The sequence below is a fragment of the Trichomycterus rosablanca genome, chromosome 12, assembly GCF_030014385.1.
Source record: "Trichomycterus rosablanca isolate fTriRos1 chromosome 12, fTriRos1.hap1, whole genome shotgun sequence".
NCBI classification, from domain to species: domain Eukaryota; kingdom Metazoa; phylum Chordata; class Actinopteri; order Siluriformes; family Trichomycteridae; genus Trichomycterus; species Trichomycterus rosablanca.
In genome coordinates this window covers 29,902,853-29,925,791 of record NC_085999.1, presented here as the reverse complement: position 1 = coordinate 29,925,791, position 22,939 = coordinate 29,902,853, and the positions used below count along the sequence as shown (strand labels likewise).

At 38.4% G+C, this 22,939-nt stretch overlaps 1 protein-coding gene across 1 annotated transcript in view; it reads right to left on the bottom strand.

Moving 5' to 3' along the window:
• LOC134324026 (collagen alpha-3(VI) chain) overlaps positions 1-22,939 on the bottom strand; it is a 51,236-nt gene that overhangs the window by 24,205 nt on the left and 4,092 nt on the right. Inside the window, exons 2-26 of the mRNA XM_063005678.1 lie at positions 22,032-22,138; positions 13,675-14,268; positions 12,975-13,565; positions 12,293-12,898; positions 10,646-11,251; positions 9,035-9,631; positions 7,546-8,133; positions 6,839-7,444; positions 6,397-6,731; positions 6,181-6,259; positions 4,987-5,132; positions 4,807-4,899; positions 4,617-4,670; positions 3,529-3,600; positions 2,654-2,680; positions 2,517-2,561; positions 2,380-2,433; positions 2,211-2,273; positions 1,950-2,015; positions 1,680-1,733; positions 1,418-1,453; positions 1,256-1,318; positions 702-764; positions 424-486; positions 200-262 (exon numbers count right to left, since the gene is read on the bottom strand). Of these exons, the coding sequence (XP_062861748.1) occupies positions 200-262; positions 424-486; positions 702-764; positions 1,256-1,318; positions 1,418-1,453; positions 1,680-1,733; positions 1,950-2,015; positions 2,211-2,273; positions 2,380-2,433; positions 2,517-2,561; positions 2,654-2,680; positions 3,529-3,600; positions 4,617-4,670; positions 4,807-4,899; positions 4,987-5,132; positions 6,181-6,259; positions 6,397-6,731; positions 6,839-7,444; positions 7,546-8,133; positions 9,035-9,631; positions 10,646-11,251; positions 12,293-12,898; positions 12,975-13,565; positions 13,675-14,268; positions 22,032-22,113 (5,646 nt within the window). The 5' untranslated portion in view covers positions 22,114-22,138. The remainder of the gene's footprint in view (positions 1-199; positions 263-423; positions 487-701; positions 765-1,255; positions 1,319-1,417; positions 1,454-1,679; positions 1,734-1,949; positions 2,016-2,210; positions 2,274-2,379; positions 2,434-2,516; positions 2,562-2,653; positions 2,681-3,528; positions 3,601-4,616; positions 4,671-4,806; positions 4,900-4,986; positions 5,133-6,180; positions 6,260-6,396; positions 6,732-6,838; positions 7,445-7,545; positions 8,134-9,034; positions 9,632-10,645; positions 11,252-12,292; positions 12,899-12,974; positions 13,566-13,674; positions 14,269-22,031; positions 22,139-22,939) is intronic.

Below are 22,939 nucleotides of genomic sequence, written 5' to 3'. Positions count from 1 at the left end.
CATGTAAGCACCTGGCTGGTCGATAGCACAGCTGAGATTCGAACTTAGATCTCAGCCTTGGTGGGCTAGCACATTAGACCACTGTGCCACCCAAGTGCCTCAAGTACATTTTAAATTACTTAATCAGTTTACACTGTATTCATGAGTTCTCAAAGCTGTATTCATTTTAAGTCTAGGAAAGTAAATAATCTCAACTTACTGGATCTCCTCTTGTCCCTGCTGGTCCCAAGGTACCTTTTGGTCCTGGGTCTCCTGGTTCACCCTAATGAACAATACATTGTGAATCAAATGTTTAATTAAATAAAAATCACTGATTGAAACTTTAGACATTCATGGTTTAAAATTGTTAGGTGCACATCTGAATGTCAGGCATGATAAATCCACACTGCAGTGAAACCAAGGCTAATGTATGCTGTGCAATACCTTGCGGCCAATGGCACCTCGCCTGCCCTTCTCTCCGGCTGGCGCTTGGGCTCCTCCTGGACCCTTAAGAACGAGTAAAAATATATATCATTATTTATGTGGACATGAGAAAATCTTTCCTGCTTGGATGTTATGTTTTGTGATTAGAAATGATTGTCTATTTTTATATACTATGAACAAAGCAAGTAAAACAAATTGGATTTCAAAATATTAGTTGCTTACTGAGGAGATCTTATAAATTACATATTACAAATGTATCGGAAATGTCAGACTCTTACTCTAGGTCCAGGATTACCATCCTCTCCCTTGACTCCTGGTGTTCCCCCTGGTCCTCTGGGACCCTACCAAAAGAAAGATAAGGTCAGATACAATTTAAATAATACAATCAATGTTTATTCACTGATGAGCTTAATAAATCAAAAGCTATGACTTAAAGATACGTTTTGATCTGTTCATTTAAACAGTAGAAAGACAGATAGGCTGCTTTCCTTGTATTCTTTCACGGCTCGTACTGGTGCATTGACCAGACAGTCAGACTAATAGTAGTAGCTGCTATCCGTCCTCCCCAGTGGTCCGTGCCAGTTATGGGGTAATGTATAAGACCACTTTACCACTAACCAATTTTTAATAGCTGTATGCAACAAAGACTGCTATAAACACACTTTGATGGCTGTGTTCTGTCTGAAACCTGGTTTCAAACAATAATTTATTATAATTCTGTGCCATATTCACTGATAAATAAATATAACAAGGACTATATGTACTGTTTTAACAAACAGATCAATAAGTATCTTTTTGTTTCCTTTTTAAATAAATCAATAAAAAACCCTACCCGTGACCCTCCGATTCCAGGCTCCCCTGGAAGACCATTTTCTCCAGGCTGTCCAAGCCCACCCTAAAAATACATAAACGAATAAACAGCATCAGCATGCGGTAAAGTGTAGTACTCATTAAAATGATTTAAAGCAGTGAAAAACATCTAAAGCTTACTCACAGGCTGCCCAGGTACACCCCTTCTACCAGCAGAACCCTTAAAAAAAAGACAATTTTCATCAAATAGAAAAACTGTACGTGAAAATTTCACATTGGACGTGAAATGTGTTTTATTAGTTATAAATAGTTTCAGTTTTCATTGTCACTGTTTTATACAATCATCCATGCATTACGTTATAATTTTATGACATAGAATCTATAATACTAATAATTTATTATTAATTAATATATTTTTTTCTTAATTTTGAACAAGGAAAACCTACCCGTCTTCCTGCTTCTCCTGCTCCTCCTTTTCTACCATCCTCCCCAGGTTCTCCCTGTAAAAGAAATCAACAGACTAAAGTAAAACAATCAAATAGATACAGTATGCACAGCTTTGCACTTTACTGGCTCTCAAGAACAAAACAAACGGCCATCTTTGCCTTCAGAAGAGCTTTAATCCTCTATAATGTGCTGCCATAGAATGATTTGTGGTGGGAGTATTTGTAGTGAAGGTAATGTGTGCAGGTTGTGTAAGCAGTAGGGGATTTTACCGGAGGGCCGGCATCGCCTGGATCTCCCTTTGGTCCTCTCTGGGCGTTGTCCTTTCCTGTGGTGCCCTATTTAAAATAAACAAGTTTGATTAAACAACAATTGCATCTCTTTAAAAAGCTAATACAATTCATTCATGTTGTGTTTTGAAGAATATTTTTTGCATTATTATGTAACGTTACATATAGAAATACTATACAAGCATGTTAAAAATGATGTCACTTTTAAAATGACATTATTTAGAATATTTACATAACACTTACTGGATCACCACGAATGCCTGTCGAGCCCACATCTCCTGCCTGGCCCTTAGCCCCTTTAGGACCCTACATAATACATGTAAAATTATGCTTAGGGAGCATTCTTAAAAATCAATCAATTAATGAACAAATTAGATAATAATAACAACAAAGGTTAATAGATAATAGTTACCCTTTGCCCGTTGCTGCCTCTGTCTCCTGATGGGCCAGAAACTCCACGTATGCCCTATTTTAAAAAACCAAATACAGATTACATAACTTGTCAAATCAAGACAGTAAATTAAGCAGTCATGTTGTAGGACAACTTACCTCCTCGCCGTTTATGCCATCTAAACCATCCTCTCCAGTGTCACCCTAAAGAAATTGTCAAACCAAAGTATATCAAAGAGTATAAAGAGTAAAGTAACTGTGTACATACTGTTTATTTACTGTAGAGGCGTTTTTACCCTTTCACCGTTGTATCCACGTGCACCCTAAAAGACAGAAATATATATATATTAGTGTCCTTGACAGTAGGTACAGTAGTGTTGGGCTTAAATATCTTATCTTTTCTGCTTTAAACATACACATGATCACTGAGGCCAAATCACTCAACAGAGCTTTTTATTTCAACAATCAGGGTATATTGCTGCTCACGCCTCCTCCGACCCGTCCGCAGTCCCTAGCGGACCCCTTCTTTTCGCCTGTGCTTCTGCACAGGTACCTCTACCTGCTAATCAGGGTCCTTACACAGCGTTTGAAGACCCCACCCACATAGTCCGGTCATCCCAGCCCAGCAGACATGGTGGCCAATTATTGTCTGCTGCAGGCACTGCCAATTGTGCACGTTAGATGGCGCCCAGCCGACCGGTGGCAGAGCCAAGATTTGAACCAAGGTGTTCAGAATCTCTGCGCTGGTGTGCTAGTGGAATATCCCGCACTTTTAAGGTGGCAGACAAACACATAGTGAACTAATGATGGAACCCAGGTTTTGTTCTGTGTAATAACTGGCTATTTAATATTTTTTAACAATTAAACAAAAAGGGGTTCTTTGTCCCATATGAGAAAAACATATAAGGGGCTAAACACATATTAACACATACTGTATTTGCAGCTAAAAATCCAATGCATTGGAACCAATGGAAACCAATCCATTGTATCAATCCTTTCAGCTTAATCCTCAGAGTATGTTTATTACCTATGGGTCTTAAATTATTTGTATTTATTTAATTACATTTATGACACCGTTTTGGAAAGAGTCAGCATTTAACCACATGTTACATTTTTGAAGGTTTATAGTTTGCTAGTAATACAAATAAGCTTTAATAACAAAAAATCACACCTTTACACCTCTTGGTCCTGGGCACCCTTGGAAACCATGTGTTCCATTCACGCCAGTAGGACCTCTGCCTCCCTGTAAAGTAATAGAGAAGAGAGAAAAAGAGAAGCTAACACAACAAGTATAACAATAATAATAAAAATAATAATAATAGATAGATAGATAGATAGATAGATAGATAGATAGATAGATAGATAGATAGATAGATAGATAGATAGATAGATAGATAGATAGATAGATAGATAGATAGATACTTTACTTATTCCGAGGAAAATTATAAATAAGATGTTAAATATGTGGAAACTTCTCCTGTTTACTGAGTTTAATTCACACCCATTGATACCAGGAGCCTGCAAACCCCTGTGGCAGCAAAGCATTCCAGCACTATGTTTGATTGTTGATGTAATGTTCTTATTGTAAGATACTATATCAGCTTGATCAATGTCAATGTCCTCCAAAAAGTTAAAGTAAAGCAGTCATCAGAACACTGTCCCACAAAACTTAGAGATCATAATGGTGTTTGTTGGCAAATGTGAGATGAGCATTTAGGTTCCTCTTGGTCAATGGATGATATTTTTGACCAGTCTTTTTCTAATGTTGTTATCATTAGCGCTGACATGCTGTTTCTTAGATGTCTTTCTGGATTCTTTTGTTGAAGTTGAGGGATCATCCAGGTGTTTTTTGTCTGTTTTGCACATGTCAGATATGCTGTGATACCCTAAAATAAATGCTGGGTCATGAAGATCTTAACTAGAGTGCTGTTGGAAAAAGGACTGCTATATTACTTATGATTTCTTTACATTTTGGATGGGTCACCTTGTAGAATCAACTCCTAGTAAGATTAACAACTGTATAAAGTTTCTGTCCTTTAGAGATAACAGATGTGGTTTGGTGTCCTACGTGTGTATCTGTGTGTAACTTGTTATCAGCTCTTTTGGATTTTTAAAAATAGTCTATGCCATAGAGTTTGTGTAACTTAAAGGTAACTACTGATTGGTTATTTTATGCCTGGTCATGTTAAATGGGTTTTCAATTTCAATACAGGTTTCAAATGACTTTGAAAATAATAGCTTTAACAGTATAAATCTTACCGGTCCACCTTCATCTCCAGGATGTCCTCTGTAGCCAGGGGCACCAGGTAATCCCTAGTAAGAAACAAAGACAGACACATTTATTATTCAGTAATTAAACACATATACTAAATACAATATTTACTTTTCCCTCTGACATATACTCTCTGAACAAGTGAATCATCCCAGTATAAATTACATAAGAGTTAACCTTTTGTCCATTAAAACCAACAGCTCCTCTGTATCCTCTTTGGCCAGCACACTTGCAAGGCACAGAACAGCACTCCCTTTCTGCAATGTTGTCCTGCACAAAAATAGTATGTGTTATTGATGTTTTTTTTTCTCCATATTTATCCATGAAGCTATACTTCCATACACAATAGAGACATACCAGTTCCTCAAGCAGTTCATAATCCAGGTCCATTAGGTTGATACGAAGTGGTTGTGTGTACCTAAAACCCCGTCCAAATTCTAGAAGCGTTAGATCTTCAAAGCGTTGTACCCTCTCCAGAGCAACCAAGATAAAGGCGCTGACACCTAAGAATAGAGTGAATAACTTTATATTAAAAGGTTAAAATGAGATATGGTAGCATATCCCAAACTTTTTTATATAAATTCAAGCATGTATTTTCTAGGCACATAATTACTTTTTTAATGAAAGTTTACATTTAAAATCAGATGGAAAACCTAAAGCTCACATGGCTCAACTTAGTTGCAAGGCTCCCCACAGCTGGTTAGGCTGCTTCACTAAACACTGACAAGTGCACCTCCATATGGCTAAGTTCTTCAATCACACCCCCCCTCATATCTCACCCCCCAATCTCAGACATAGCCAATCATGTCTGTGTAGATGCCCAGCTGGACGACAGCACAGATGAGATTTGACATTTTGCATTAAGAACAGTCATTGTGGTAGTTGAGGTAGTATGATGCTTTCGGCATGCTTTGCTGCTTCATTTATATTTACATTTTCAGCATTTAGCAGACGCGTTTATCTAAAGCGACTTACAGTACTATGACAATATAGAGTCTAAGCAATTAAGGTTTAAGGGCCTTGCTCAAGGGCCCAACAGAAGCAATCTGGTAGTGGCGGGGCTTGAACCAGTGAACTTCTGAAAACTAGTCCAGAACCTTAACCACTAGGCTTCAGCGCCTTTGCCGATTTGTCATAATTGAATAATCGTCCATATGTAATCTAAGGTTCAAGACACAAAAGCATGTCCGCTTCTGAATGGCACAGATGTAAGGTTTTGAAGAGGTCTAGTCAAGATTCTGACTTTAACCCCAATAAGATGCTGTGGCAAGACCTTAAATGCTCTAAATCCGGTTCATGCTCTAAATCCTTACGTGTGGCTGAATCTAAGCAATTCTGCAAAAAGATTTGGGCAAATTACTCCACAACAACCAAAGCATTTGGTTGTGGTTGATACTGCTAAATGTGGCACAACCATGTACTGTATTGTTTTCGATTATACCCAAGGTTGCATATTTTCTGTCTTTCTATTAATGTTGGGATCATTTAAAACTAGTACAGTGCTATGAGAAAGTGTTTGCTCCTTTTCTAATATAAAAATAGTCATCTTACCAACTGTATGGAGCATCTCAATTTGCTTCTTCATGACATTATACTGGCTATCCAGTCCATCAGTGAGGTGAATTATGATCTTGGGACAAAGAGTTAACAAAATAGGCTTTAAATGCGTGGTTATACACCAATCAGTGTGTCATATTATGTTACTCTGCATTGACCTTGTTGCAGTTCATTTTAAAAATAAGACATACAATGGTGAAGCAAGCGTACCTTAACTCTGTCATCAGGACGGCCCTTGAACATTGAACCGTATGCATCAATAGTTTTTTCGTTTAAGACGAATGGTCCACGGGTGCGCAGAGATCTGAAGGACTCAATAAGCTGAGTGTAGCTATCAGTGAAAGCTAGCTGAACAGGCCTGGACTCCATTGCTAATAGGCCCACTTGAATTGATGGAAGCTGAGTGGAAGAGCAACTGATGGGTTGCATCTGTGCGATTCGCTGCAGGAGAGTAGCCACCTTATTCTCTAATGATCTCTGACTTGCAAAGATGTCCTTTGAAGCCACGTCAAATCCAATGAGGACATCCAAGTTGCATGGTTGGGCTGAAAATTTTAATTGTTAGAAAGACAAATTGGGATGTTTGTAAGTAAATAAACCTACCAGTTCTGTTAAAAATTAATGGAGGGGGTATTTAATTTGTCTGTCTCACCTTGTACTTGTACACCTGTACACAGTCCACGTCCCATGATTTCGGTATCCAGTGTGTCCAAAATCACCTCATTTAACTCAGAAAGCTCTTGAAAGGTGCTGGCCCTGGCCATTGTAGTGGCCTCGCTGCTCAACTTAAGGAGCTCATCCTCAATATCACCCACACCAACGGCATAAATACGAACACCTGTGCTTTGAAGGGCAAGCGCTGCTGATTTACCATCGTCCTGTGAACGTCCACCAGTTACTACCATCAGAATCTGAGGAATGCCCTTATCTTTTCGACTGCCCTTTTCCTTTACAAATTGTGTTTGCTGAATATGTCTTATGGCATTGCCAGTATTGATGCCTCGGCCACCCTTGTACTCCACCTGGCTGATGGCAGTCATAATGTCATCCTTGTTTTTATATGTATTGAGGTAGAAAGCATCTGTAACATCTTTGGAGAAGTGTGTCAGCCCAAACTGAAAGTTGTCGTTCTCCGTATAAAATAGGTCAATGAGGTTACTGATAAACTCCATGACCTCTTTGAAATTTCCCTTGCCAAGATTGATAGAACCGTCAACCAAAAAGACAATATCAGCATTCCTGGCATTCGGAAGAGAAGCTAAGGGTAAATAATAAAAACAACATGATGAACTTATTTTAGTGTATGTACATTTTGGCATGACACTATTACGTAATTTCTTTACGTAAAGTCTTACTTACCTGTAGGGGCAACAGTAGGAATATCAACTGTTCCATTCAGCCTAGAAATAAATACTTCCTGAATGCTTGGCAGTGTTGGGAAAGTCGGAACCTGCAAAACATTAGCTGGTGTGGTTGTAATCTCTCTGAGTTGTCCTGCATCTGCTCCCTCAGCCCCAATAGCTATACAGTTAACTTTGGAATTTTTAAGGAATGGGCCATATGTTGAGACATCAGTGGTTGATTTTCCACCTGTGAGAACCACCAAATGCTGAGAGGCCTCGTCCAGCCGTGCCCCTGCAGATCTCTTCAGCTCATTAGAAATCACATGATCAATAGCTTCAGCTAGGTTCACACCCCGACCACCCATCTGACGCAGTCTCTTAACAGCTGAAAGCACAGCTTGCTTGTCCTTATGAGTTATAAGCGAGAACTCAGTTTTGGGTTTGTCGGCGTACTGCACCACAGACACACGCACTTGATCAGGTCGCACGTTAAGCTGCTGGACAATCTTAATGATAAAATCCCGGATATGAGCGATTCCATTTGGTCCGGTGTTGTCAGAACCATCGATTAGGAACACAATGTCCTTCTTTCCAAGATCCAGCCCTAAAATACATATAAATAAAAAACAGTTGTTGTTGGAACCATCAGCACTAGTATCTTAACCAACCTGGGTGATAATAAAATGTGGTTATCAACCCCTTAATTGAAGTTAATTCATTAAAAAAATTATAAAACATGTAACAGTTATTTGTACCCCTGCATTTAGTAGTTTGTGTAACCCCAGTTTGCCAAAATAAAGCTAACTCTGACTCTATGGTTACTATTAAGTTTTCCAGGGCTTTTGGAGACCCCAAAACATCACAGATCTTCCACCATTCTCAACAGTTATAACTATTAGCTTTTATATACCAAACCCTTTGAATTATGTAACTGGAATGGTCCTGTTGTGATGGTTAGCAAACTTCCGACACTTCAGTTTTTGATTAGATGAACAGTAAGGCTACCATTAACCCCTTAATGTGGTGATCTTTTGGCAAAACTTTTGCCTTTTAAAGGACCTCATTGTTGTTGTGTGTTTGTGTGTGTGTAGGATTAACCATTAATTAAATTAACTATATTTTTTCACATATCCCAGCTTGTAGAACCTGGAGTCAGAGTGCAGGGTCAGCCATTGTACATCGCCTGGAGCCGAGAGGGTAAAGAGCCATGCTTAAGGACCCAACAATGGCTGCAAGGGATTGGTGGGGTTCAAACCCACAATCTTAAGATTGATAGTCCAACACTCTACTCACTAGGCTACCACTGTCTCAAAAGAGTAATGTCAGAAGTGGGATTCGGAGACCAGAATCCTCCATTACACTAAAAGGTTATTTACCATTCACTTCAAATGTTTTGCAGTTAGTATGTCACAGTGCCGTATTATTCCTAATGCAATGATTGTATAAGATATGTAAAAAAAAATCTGTGAATCAAGTGCATTGGTTATGTTGAATTAATAGCATACCTTGTTGTTCTATGATTACTTCAGTCTTCATAGTACTAATTGCATTCAAAAGCTTCTGCTCCACTTTTGGTTCCTGCTGAAAGTCTCTAACAAAGAATACCTGATCTGAATTCAAAGAGATTTTTCTGAGCTCCTCCGAATCAGCCGTATTTGTCCCAACCGCCAAAGGTGCCACAAAGTCGACCTTCAGTTGGTTAGCAGGGCCGGATACATCATCGTTGGACTTGCCACCAGTAACTAAGATGAGAAACTGGGGCACTTGCTCTTCGATACGGCTGCCAGCTGATCTTTGGTAGACATTCCTTGAGACCCAGTTGAGCGCTTGGCCAGTATTCAGTAATCTGCCTCCTTTGCTTCTAATTTTTCTCACTGCCTGGCGAACCTCCTCTTTTGTAGAGTGCTCGTTGAGTAGGAATTCCAGTTTGGGGTCCTCACTGTACTGCACCACTGAAACTCTAACCTTGTCTAAGCCAACGTCTAGCTTCTCAACAATGTTCAGAATCATATCTTTTATGGCAGGGAACATGGCACGCATCGTAGTTGTTCCATCAACGAGGAAGACTACATCTTTTTTCTCTCCAGTTGGAATTACTGGTGCTGTTTTAAGGGATACAAAAGACAAATATAAAATATAATAAAAACAAATATAAAATTATTTGATTAACAATGTCAAACACTGTATTTGTTGCTCTTGCACATAAAACTATAGGTATGTCCAGTCATTGATTACTTTATAAGCCACACGGTCCATACAGATGAACATTGTTTGTCTACAATTACTAAACCATCTGATGCTCTTTACACATTGTTATCCCCCTGTATCCCATCTTTCAATCAAAAGGATTCCCCATAGAACCCCAATTACCAGATAATGTTTAGATGATGGACTATTTTAAGAACTGCAATGACACATAGTAATAACAAGATAGTGTGTGTTGTCCTTATAATAGTTTAAGAGATGCATTAGTGTTGTTGGGATTTTTAAACAACCCGTTAACAAAGCTGGGAGGAGAATCAGGCACAAACCCAAATCTAAATCAAACAACATTCTGTAATCAGAAAGTGTCCACTAAGATTAACACACTTAACACTGTGTGTGAAAGAAGAAAGGTCTAGTACAGGTCTAGTCTGTAACTGTACATCTACAACAAGTCCTAGCAGGATATGTGTTCCTAATAAACAGTCCAGTAAGAGTAAATAATATTTAAAAATCCCAACAACACTGCTGCACCTGATGCTTTAAAAACCAGAGCAATACAAACTACCATCAGTATCATTGCAGTGCTAGGAATGGTCCATCACCCAAACATCGTCTGGTTGGTGGGTGTCCTATGGCAGTCCCTTTTGACTGATGAGTGGTGTACATGGGAGACAAAGTGTACAGATCAATAGATGGACACTCAGTAATTGTATACCCTAAAAGTTCTGTAAGGTGGGCATAGCTTATAAAGTAATCGATTATTATAAAATTTGTTAATTCATTTACCAGATTAGTGTACATTTTAAAGTGCTTAGGGTGTGCACGTCTATAAAACATAAAAACTTAATATCAACAAATGTTGATATTAAATAGGAAGCAGAAAACCAAGGCTTTTATGGCATTCCGATTACCTGAGGGAAAGACAGGGGGAAAGACAGGTCTGAGGTTGATGAGTTCTTCATTAGAGAATGCTGTAAGGAGTTGATCTTGAACAGTGTAAAGGCCAGGTAAATCATCCACAGTGTAAGCGAAGTTGGGGACATACGAGACCACCTGCAGCTCTTGAGGGTCAATATCCCTTGTTCCAATACTAAAGGACAAAATCCCTGATTCTTTCAATGTAGTTGCTGGTTTTACTACATTGTCAGTAGCTTTTCCACCTGAAATTACCACCACGTACTGTGGGACACCTTCCTGCTTCCTGCCCCCACGACCTGAATCCAGCACTTCCCGGGACAATTGTATGGCGCTACCAAGGTTGCGCTGACTTCCTCCATGCTGTCTGAGTTCTTTGATGGCATTTAGAACCTCCTCTTTGGTCCTGTAGGAATTCAGGTATATATCTGCCCGTGGAGTGTCTCCGTACTGCACTACACCTACTCGAATTTTATTTTCACCCACATTTAGGTTATCTACAACCCTGGTAACAAACTGCTGGATGATAGGGAACTCTCTCCCAACGCCGTCTGATCCATCAATAACAAAGACAATATCCTTTTTGGGACCCAGAGACTCTGCTGCAATTGACAAAAATAGAGGTAAAATTAGTTTATTTCTCAACTTAATGCAATATTTTTATTAAAAAATTCAAACCTCAAAGCTTTGCAACAACTATTTAAAGACCGTGATGAATTGTTGACTGTCATGCACTAAGGTGCCAAGTGAAGCCCCTGCAGAAACAAGCTAAAACAATACTTTGGCTAAAATAGCACAAACGCAGGGGGTATTTGGAAAATAAAAGCAGAATAAAGGAAACAAAAAAAACAAAAAAGAGAAACGGGAAGGTATAGAAATGAAAACTGATTGTATAGAATACTGCTTAAGTGCAGCAACTGGCGCAGCCCACACCCAGCGTTGGTCCCAACGTGGGGCCCACTCCAGAAAAGGGCTATCAAGCCACCCTGGGGAAAGTTCCCTTGCAATGCCCGAAAGAGATTGAAACACTGGCTGAGTTCCCAGAAAAGTGTGTTGGCCTCATATGGCAGCAAGACTGGTCTGGACCAAGCTCAACATTGCACTTTTAAGCAAGTTGCCGACAGTGGAGCTGGCAAACCCTGATAAATAAGAACACCTCCACCTGGAGCGAATTAACACTTAACAAGGCACATGTGACTGTCATTTAAGAGGAACTGATACATCAATCTTCGGTGCCGCCATGCCCCCCTGCTGGCCATATTTGGGAACACAGAAGGACATGATCTCCACCAGTGTCTGCTACACACCTACAGGTACTGGCACACGTGACGGTAGATTACAGAGGCAGTAGCATGGTTGTGTGCACATGCTGAGACTCTTTGTAAGTACTGTTACCAAGAGCAAGCATGTATAAACTGTCTTTTGTACAGAATGATACTTCAGTTAGTACTTTTAGTTTTTTGAAAATTTTGAATAATATCACAATTTGCCCAGAACCGTAGAAAACCCATTTTTTACCAACAGGCAATTAATACAATTCAAAAATAAAATTCATCCATTAAATAAAAGTGTCAGATAACATGGTAATGTACATGGTTTAATGTAAAATACTGTGAAAATATAATGACAAATTGTTTCCTTACCATCCTCAATGATGATTTCTAAATCAGCCTTTGATACACTAACAAAGGTTTTAATCCTTTCGTGTAAGTTGTCAAGCTGGCTGAATTCTTTTATATTGAAGGTAAACAACGGATTGTGAGAAATGTCTGCAATCTGCTTACGATCCGCATTTTTCACTCCAATGCCGAAAGGTACCACTCCCTCAGTTTTTAAACCACCAGCAGGTCCCGTCACACTGTCCCTTGATTTATCTCCAGTCAGAACAATCAAAAACTGAGGGACATTTTGGGCAGCTCTGCTGCCATAAGCTGATGATAAAACTGTGTCCTTCATGTATGTCAAAGCAGCTCCTGTATTTAGGAATCTGCCACCAGTAGGATTAAGCCCCCTAATAGCCCTTATTACTTCGTCTTTGGTTTTATAAGTGTTTAGGTAGAAATTTGGAGTTGGTCTATTACTGTGTTGGACAACAGCAACTCTCACTTTGTCACTGCCAATATCAAGGGGCTCAATTACTTTAATTAAAAAGTCACGGACATATCCAAAGTCATCTCTAACAGCATCAGAGCCATCTATTAAAAATGCAACATCCCTCTCACCACGATCAGTAACTGGAGGAGTAGTAACTGTGGAACAGAAAAAAGAATTAAAAAATTATTTGATAGTTTTATGATGCCTTGAACAACTTGATTTGGAACTCACCTGGCTCTCCAACAACAGTGATAAGTGGTGTCATAATTTTTTCAGCAACCTCTGGCAAGCCAGTAAAGCTGTTCTGATAGTACGCCAGATTCTCAACAAAAGCAACTTTTTTCAATTCAGCCTCTTGCACCTGACCAACTCCGACAGCAAAAGTTAGAACTCCAGCAAGTGCTATTTTGTCTGCAATTTTAAAAACCTCATCCTGAGATGGACCTGCAGTGAGCAGTACCAAGACCTGTTGTACTCCTTCTCTTCTGCGAGAACCAGCTGAAGGTCGGAAATGGTTGTCTAAAGCGTACTGAAGTGCTGCTCCGGTATTCAGTGCATTTCCTCCCATCAGTTGTAGCTGAGCTATTGCAGTGAGCACATCTTGTTTCGTGCTATAAGACCTTAAATAGAACTCAGTTTTCTGACGCTCAGCAAACTGCATCAGGCCAATGCGCACTCTTTCAGGCCGGACATCTAACTTATCGACAATACTAGAGATGAAGTCTCTTACAGCTGGCAGGTTTGCATTTCCAACGGATCCATCAATCAGGAAGACAATGTCCCTTATTACTCGTTGGGTCTGGATAGTTGTAATTTCAATATCTGTGTAAAAATACGTTCAATTAATACAATTTAAAAAAGGTAAAACATAAAAAAATCTGTAATTTGTTTACAACAAGTGACTGGATGATTGTATTCCTCAAATAATTACCTGGTTCTGTTGGTCCCTCTGTCACTACAACACCGGTGATTGTAGACATTTTAGAGACAATCTCTTGGCCTACTCTTTGTATTTGACGTAAGTCCTTTAATATAAAGACGAGGCTCTGATCAAATGCTATTTGCTGAAGTTCAGCTCTATCAGCTTTTCCAGAACCAACAGACATAGTCAGGACACCTAATCGTTGCAGGGCTTCAGCTGGTTGCTGAACACTGTCTTTTGACTTTTTGTTGGTGATCAGCAACACAATCTGTGGCACTCTGTCTTGAATGCGACTTCCTTTCTCAGGTCGGAGCATGTCGGTTCTTACAAAGTTCAAGGCAGCACCGATGTTGACTTCAGTTGCTTGTTTGGGTTTAATTCGGGCAAGGGCAGCGATTAACTCTTCCTTTGATTTGTATGAGTTCAGGTCAATTTCAAGTCTTGGGGTGTTGGAAAACATAACCACTCCAATCTGCACCTGGTCAGGTCCTATTGGCATTGTGTCAATATATTTTTTGATGAATTCACGAACTGCATTGACATTTTGAGGACCCATGCTGCTTTCAATAAGAAATATTATGTCTCTTTTGGAAACAGCCAAAGCTGAAATGAAGATAAAAAGTGAATTAAAAACATTGCATTATTCTGTGTGCTTATATAAATACTGTATTAATTTTTGTTCTGTACCATTTGACCCTGTTTAACTTGCAATTCTTTTTTTTTCTTAAAATTAAGGTATTTAGTTTTAGAGCAACATCACATGCTGTCAATATGGGGTGGGGTGAGGGGAGGTTGTGAAACAATGTTGGGAAATGTTCCTGCTCCAACATACCTACTAAACATCCTCATTAACGTTTGAAACAAGGCTTTATTAGTAGTGGAGGATCCAAAGTGAGATTTTTATGGAGACTTTATTTTGCTTTTGCTTTATTAGGTCATTCTTACAATTCAGTGCCTTTTGTGTCCCCAGTACTGATTATTGTGTTTATTAAGTAAATTTTAAACAATACAATTTCTAAACATCTTACTGAAATTATAAACACTTTCAAATACTAAACACAATGTTTTCTCCCCCCCCCCAATAAAATGACTGTATACATACTGTTTTTTATCTCTTATACCAGAGGTTTTCCCATGTCCCCAGTGCTGTACATTCTGGTTTAGTGATGATATATGAGTACTGTTTAAAAGATTTGCTTAAGTCCCTCTAAACCTTGGATTTTTTTTCTTTATGAGTTTCATTTAATTGCTGATTATAAGGGTTTATCACACGTCCCTCAAGTTGCTGTCCACCCTGTTATTTCTTACTATTGTCTCTTAAAATGAAGAGCTGTTTTACATACTGACATCATTTCCTGGAGCTCACATGATCTTTTTGGAGGGAAAACAACTGTGGAAGGTGAGTGGCTAACTCCTCATTTTAATGTTGTTTTTTCCACATTTTATCTTATATTTGTCTCATATGGTCAACCATAACATGCCATAACTGTTACGGGATATATGAGAAAGAGCAATACGATTTGATCATTTAAAAATAATTATACTAAAAAGCAGAGAATTCTTTGTCTAAATTCACTTTTTTGCTAGCATGGTTTTGCTCACTTGCTAGCTAATAGCTAATTTTACGTCAAATTGTCCACCCTGTTATATCCACCCTGTTACAACCTAATACGTAACAGGTTGGACGTCACAGTGTATATGAGGTGCGTGTGTAATTTATATAGCTTTATTATTCAGTTTAGTTATAATAATAACAGAAATATTGATATTGTGTGTGCATCCTTTAAAGAACGGCCTTAAGTGCAGATGAAAGACAGAAACATAACAGTTCTGCATTTGTCTGTAACAGGGTGGACATCCTGGGTCAGAGACTGTATAAAAATGTTTTAATAAAACCTACAGGTTATGGGCTTGAGCTTAATCAATATTAGTTTGGAAAAGTATAACACGTCCTTTTTATAATAAAACATGAAAAACAAATAAAAACAGTGTTTCATTTTTAAAATGTTTTAAGGTCCAAAAGACACCCAATTCCAGGAATGACCCTATTACATTATTTACACATTTCTTTAGGGAGGTTAATGAAATTAAATAAACTCTTTACAGGTTTAGTCCCACTAACCAAGATAACAAATCTCATCTGTTTAAACTTTTTTTCTACTTGTAAAAATTCTAGAACAATCTAAATTGTTAGATCTGTTTTGAAATGATTAGTGTTCAATCGGACATTTTTACATTGTTGTTGTTATATAAACCACCCCATTTGGAAAGTTTTGAGACATTCAATAAAAAGAAGATAAGAAGAATCTGTAATTTATTTGTTCTGCTAAATATTTACTAATAAAAGTACAAAGAAACAATTTACAATGTTTTTACTGATCAACTTTATTGTCTTCTGTAAATAGAAACATATTTAGAATTAGATGCCTAAAACAGAAACTTTTTCATGGTTTGGGAACTAAAGATACTAATTGTTGCAGTTCCACAAGTAGATTTTTTGTCCAGCCAAAGCCACGGCGAGGCTTTGTAGACACAGAATGCGCATACAGAATGAGGCTTGTCTGCGCCCAGGTGGCGCAGCAGGATATTCTGTCCGAGATTCTGAACTCCTTGGTTTGAAACTCGGCGTTGCCACCGGGCAGCTGAATGCCATCTAGTGGGCATAATTGACAGTGCCTGCAGGGAGGGATGTCCGGACTATGTGGATGGGGTCTTCAAAGGCTGTGTAAGGACCCTGACTGGCAGATAGCGAGGTGCCTTTGCAGAATGCATGGGTGATAAAGGGTTCCGCTAAGGGCTGCACGCAGGTCGGAGGAAGCGTGAGCAGAAATATACCCATATCGACTGCAATCAGGGATTCCCCAGCAGTGGAAGACAAATTGACTACGCTACATTGGGAGAAAATGTGAGAAAATGCATAAACAAAACAGAAAAAAAGAATGAGGCTTGTCATCAGCTTGCTAAATAATCATGTACGTCTTGGGAAAAGACGTCACCTTGATGGCAGCTTGTGTCTCTCTAAAATCCCAATATACGCCTCTGTGTATATGGTTCCTTCACACGTCAAGTCGCTCATGCAATGTGCACTGATGCACCCCAATACCATGGAAGATATTGACTTTTGCACCTTTCTCTGATAACAGTCTGGATGGTCCTTTTCATCTTTGGTAAAAAGAATTCAGCGTCCTTGTTTCCTAAAAACATCTGGCCACAGCACACTGTCTATCGGACCATCTGAGATGGGCTCAGGCCCGGAGAACTCGGAGGTGCTTCTGCACATAATTGACGTTAAGGCTTTCTTTGTTTGTGTAAGAGAGGTTAAAGTTGCATGTTTTGATGCAGTGGCAGACTGTGTTTAGTGACAATGGTCTTCTAAAATAATTCAAAGCCCATGTGATTTTACTTATCATAGTACCATTACAATTTCTCATTCAATATAGTCTATGAGCTCAAAGGTCACGCACATTCAACAGTGGTTTCCAGCTTTGCCCTACACACACTGAGATCTCTCCAGATGCCCTGTATCTTTTGCCGATATTATGAACCATAGATGGAGAAAGACTAAGTTATTTGTTAATCCTGCATTGAGAAATGTTTTTTGAACATTGTTCTTTTTGACAATTCTCTATTAAAGTTTTACTAAGTGGTGAGCTACGACCCATTATTGCTTATACAGACTGATTCTTTGGTGGATCCTCCTGTTATACTCAATCATGATTCCTTCACCTGTTACTAATTCAACTGCTTATTGTGGAACAGTGTAAACTATAAACTTTTCACTCTTATTTTGCATCTGTCTTAACTTTTTGGAGTGTGTTGCAGGCATTACAATTTTAATCAGTAAAGACTTAAGAAATTTTCATCTTCTATTTTATTACACAGGGTATGAAGACCCCACCCACATAGTCTGGTCATCCCCCCTAGCAGAAACGTGTCTGCTGCAGGCACTGCCAATTATGCCCACTAGATGGCGCTTAGCTGAGTTTCGAACCGAGGAGTTCTGAATCTTGGCGCTGGTGTACTAGCGGAATATCCCGCTGCGCCACCTGGGCACCTTTATTTTCTATTGTTGTTAATTTTTTATCAATAAAGATTCAAGAGAAGTCACAGAGTCTTTTTTTTAATGCATTTTAGCAACTTTTTTGATGGGTTTTGTATTTTATTATTGTTGTTATTGTTATTATTATTAATTTATTTAAATCAATAATAATTAATGATAAATACAAAAGCCTTTTAACCACACTAGGACAAACCTGATGTGCTTAATGGTTTTTGTAATACACACACAAACATGCTCACAGATATACCTTTTTTATTAAGTCATATAGAAAATGCTATTACAAACAAAAACATTTATTTAAACATAGTGTTCATTTAAATATTGTCAAGATAATTACTGAAATTTGTGAACCACTTTTGGAAAAATACATACCTTCTGTAAACTCAGTTGTTATCTGAATGGTGCGTCCGGCCACCCCATAAATATATGGAAGCAGCTGATCACTCATACCTGCCACTGTTCCGAAATCAGAGATCAGAACAAAGCTTCTGTCTGTTGCGACAGTCTGAAGCAGGGAACTAGCCGAAGCATCCAAGGCTACGCCAAATGTATACACATTGGCCAGCTTTAGCGCCCTTTCCCCCTCACTGACATCATCAGTGGACTGCCCAGCACTAATAATGACCAAGGCCTGGGGCACCCCTTCCTCTGCCCTGCCCCCTGCCTCTGGGCTTAACACAGTCTCGGTCACCTGCTTTAAGGCTGCCCCGAGATTAGAATCAGTTTCACCAGGGAAGGTAAGACGTCGTATTATATTCTGGATGTCCCTTTTGTTGTAATATTGATTGAGATTAAATTGTGTCTCAGGGTTAGCACCATAAATTACCAGTGCTACCCGGATTTTGTCCCTGCCAACATCAAGCTCGTCAATCAACTGAAGAGCCAAATCACGGATGGAAGGGAAGTTGGAAGCTCCAATGTTCTCTGATCCATCAATTAAGAGTACAAGGTCAGCTGAATCTTTGGAAGAAGAAAATGAGAGAAAGACACAAAAGCACAATGCAACATGTGAAGGTTATAGCATGGATGAAAGAGGACAAAGACAAGGTGCAGGCACATGACTGCTGTAGTCATGGCTGTTTAAAAAGCATCACAAAAACACACCATGCTGCATGTGGACTGAATCAATGAAGATACTAATTCATCGTCTTTCAGTTTTTGAAAATATCCCACATTAAGAGCTTTTAAAGCTACAGTTTTAAATTCCAAAGTCGTGTTATATTCAGTGATGGCCTGTCAGTGTATACACAGTGCTGTGGTTTTAAAAGCTAATTTTAAGGCTCCATGATATTGTATCCAAATAAAAAAAAAATTCTTACAGTAGTAAATACTTCCATTAGTGGCCTAACAAACTTCCTCCCAAGGGTATGTCAAAGCACATCCGACAAGTCACAGAATATTTAGACATTTAGGGAACTGCAAGCCTCGTTCAGCTTAAGAAAGGTAAACCTTGGACATGTGGTTCATGCTTGAATGCTCACCCAAGTCACTGAACTGAAATAATATTGTTGCTTGGTTGCAATTGCTTTTAGGAAACAGGGTATTTTTCCTCTTAGGAACAGGTGTTAGGACTTCTTTTGCTCTCTTAAGAGCATTTCTTCAAGTGACTGGTCCATCTTAATATAGTTGCATTATTTAATTATGCAGGATTTCTTATGCCAGGTTCACACTACATGACATTCCAAGTCGTCAGGTTGCTGTACAGTCCACACCACACAACCGGATCTTTTGTAATCGGGAGTCTTTCAAGTCGGTGTGGCTTTCACACCTGATCGGCGATAGGGGGTTTCACACTACACGATCTATCACCAACTGGTATCGGAGGCGAGCTTCTCTGGTCTCCCAAACTACGTTTTGTCACGAAAACAAACACGAGAAGTGATGAGGGGTTTCATGATATTACGTCCAAAAATGCACGTCAACAAGTAGCGAGCGATCAAAGTTTGTGCGCTGATGTGCAGCGTAAAATCAAAGAGAAAAAATAAATGAATCTGAGTGGATTTGGCTACTCGAACAGCATGGATTGTTCTATAGTGAGTTGGAGGTTAATTAATATTTTTTACAATGCAATGTTGGTTTTTTGTAGAGAACGATAAGGTCAGAAATACTGTAAAACTTGTGTGTGTGCTGATGTATTCTGATATAAACTATATTATACCCCTGTCCCACCTTTTTACAACTCCTTCCCTGCGTTTCCCCCACACGATATCTTGTGTTCTTATTGGCTGTTTGACATAGCACTCATTGCCAGTTGGGCGACTCAGATCCAGATATTTCACATTCTAGATATCTCTCTTCGGCTCCCGAGCCAGCAAATCTAGCGCAGACCAGTTGGCGAGCGAAAATCAGGACAAAAATCGTGTAGTGTGAACTAGGCATTAGCTGCATGTTCATGCTGCAAATCTCTCAGTTTGCTCTTTTGGATTTAGATCTGGTAATTAGAGAGGCAATTGAAATAATGGAACTGATCGTTATGTTCATAACCTTGACTTTGGGATCCCCTGGCAACAATAACCATGCCTAATTTGTTGGCTGCCAAATTACTGGCATTATGTATAAATGCATACAATCAAACAGTTTGATTCAGACTGTTTCCATCCAAGAACAAAAACCTGGAGCTATAGTAAAGCAAAGGACCCTCCAAACCTTGACAAATAAAGTATGGTCTGATACATCTTGAATTCTGCTATATATAGTAAGGTCAGGATTATGATGGCTACTCTTAGCATGTATGTAGTCTTAAACTGGTTCTATGAGCATGTACATTTTGTGCATTTAGTAACTTCGAAGGGGCAGCATATTCAACCTCCATATAGCCTTGTAAAACAGTTATTGCCCCTTAACTTTATTACTAGTTACACCACTTTTAGCAGCAACTACAGCAACCAAACGTTTTATAGAATTGTACATTAATTCTTCGCAAGCTCTTAAGGACTTGCAGCCCACGTTTCTAAAGTAGGTTTTCAAGCACGTACAACAGAGGCTTTTAAAAGCAATTACATTTTGACACCACTGTGTATACATTACTGTCAAGGAGAACTTACAGATGTTGGTTCTTTAGTTGACTACTACTACTAGAGTATCTTCCTTTGTATTCAGTCACATCATGCAGACTCATGTTAAAAACTTATAACAGTGTATAACAGTGATAATCATGATTTTTTATTATCTGTACAGCTACAAATCAAATAAAACCAATTTATTCATATTCTTTCAAAGAATACAATGATACTATTGTTCATTTTGCCTGTTTAATAAATAGAAAGATATAATAAAGCAGATTCATAACGTTAATTAAATAGACATTAATAAACATACTTGGTTGTGAATAGATCAGTTATATGTAGTAGACATATACTATAATAGATAAGCCCAGTGAATTATAAGTACTATGTTACGATTAATATATGCAATACTATTAAAACTTCTATATATAAAATACATCTTTTTATATGACAATATAAAATAAATAGTCAATTCTTTGCACTGCTTTATGCTTTTTGGTACAAGTTACCAAGGCTTTATGAGGTATTTCATATCAGCCATTTTTAAGCCAAAAGTTGCATGCCTGTTTTTAATAGAAAGACCAATGTGCAATAAAAATAATTTCTGAGGAGACGTCTTTAGAAAATATCTGGCAACATCATGAGATTAACTACATACAGTTTATTTCTATCTGAAAGGGAATATTCTTAATGCAAATATACGTACATCTAGGCTTTAAATGCAAGTAATTTTCCCTGCCGTTGATTTAGCTTGCAAGCACTAGTGCATATAAAACTAGAACATGATTTAACAAGGGAGAAGCTGAGCTGGGTGGCCAGTCATTTTTAATTCAATAGTTTTATTAAAATATAAAAATCATGAACAATACGGGTAACAAAGAGAAAAGATGGATGAATTGAAAGATTGGTTAATGGACCAAACTGACTGCACTGTGTGTAAAATAATAAAACAATACCAAAGTGGTGTTCATGTTAATACTATTACAACCAGAAAGATTTATCAGTGACCAAACATGCAAAACGATAGACAAACTTAAACAGTGTTAAGTTACATTAACAGTGAAGGACAATATGAATGAAGGATTATGGTCATCCAAGGCAAATCTCCAGTACTAAAAATGGATCGTTTCATCTTTTGACATTTCAAAGATCACACACGTCTACATCTGAAATTCCATTCCATAATAAATCCATACCTCTCTCAAGTAGAGCATCAAAAGCTCAATAAATCAAATTCCTGCTGACTACCTGTCAATGTTTGTTAGTAGTAAAAAATAACCAAAAAACTTGGAAAAACTTACCCTCCTGAGCATTAAGTTTTGGAAGGATGCCCAAAAAGAGCACTCCTATGAGGGTGCACAGCAGTAATTGTTTTTTCCACATTCTGGAAAAAGCACCAGGAACACACCTGAAAAGGGAACAGAATTTTGATTTTGAAATATGGTTTTCTCAAGCTTAGGTACCAAGGGGTTAGGAAAACTAATTTAAGTTAATGAAGGCTTAGGGCTTTGCTTAGGTGCACAATAGCAGCAATTTGAAGGTGGTTGGGCTTGATCCAGTGATCACTATTCCAGTACCTTAACCATTGAGCTACCAAATTCCTAAATAGAGTATTGGGGCTGCACTGTAGAGCTCGGTAATACACTTACCGGATGCTTTTATTAAAGGCTACATACACAATCTAGGCCAATCAACCAAAAAAAATCCACAGTTGTGTCTGGCTGTTTACCAGATGTGTATGTTTAAAACTAACCCCATGAAAGGGGTTATATATTATACTGATCTGTCATGATAAGTAATGGTGTATCTTTACATTTAGACCTTAAGGCTACAAATAAAATTGCACTTATTTTTTGTATCTCTTTGCTCAATCAATCAGTCTAATTAACCACATTGTCAGAAATCTATTTCTGGAAATGATATTCACAACAGTCACCTAAAACTTTAAGATTTTTACATAAAGTAGGTTTGTCTCATTAGGTCCTATTATTCTTACAACCACAATGCAAAAATGTTCAATGCAATGTCTTGAAAACTGTCCTGAGCCATGGACTCTAATGACATTAATTCTTATGTTGTGCCTAGGTTGGTGATCTGCAAGTGTGTCATTGTGGAGTTCTATGACAGTTTAGGTGGAGAGAGGAAACTACTTCATTTCCCACAGCCATAAAAGATATCTACAGCCACCCAAGGGGACCTTGCTCATGAT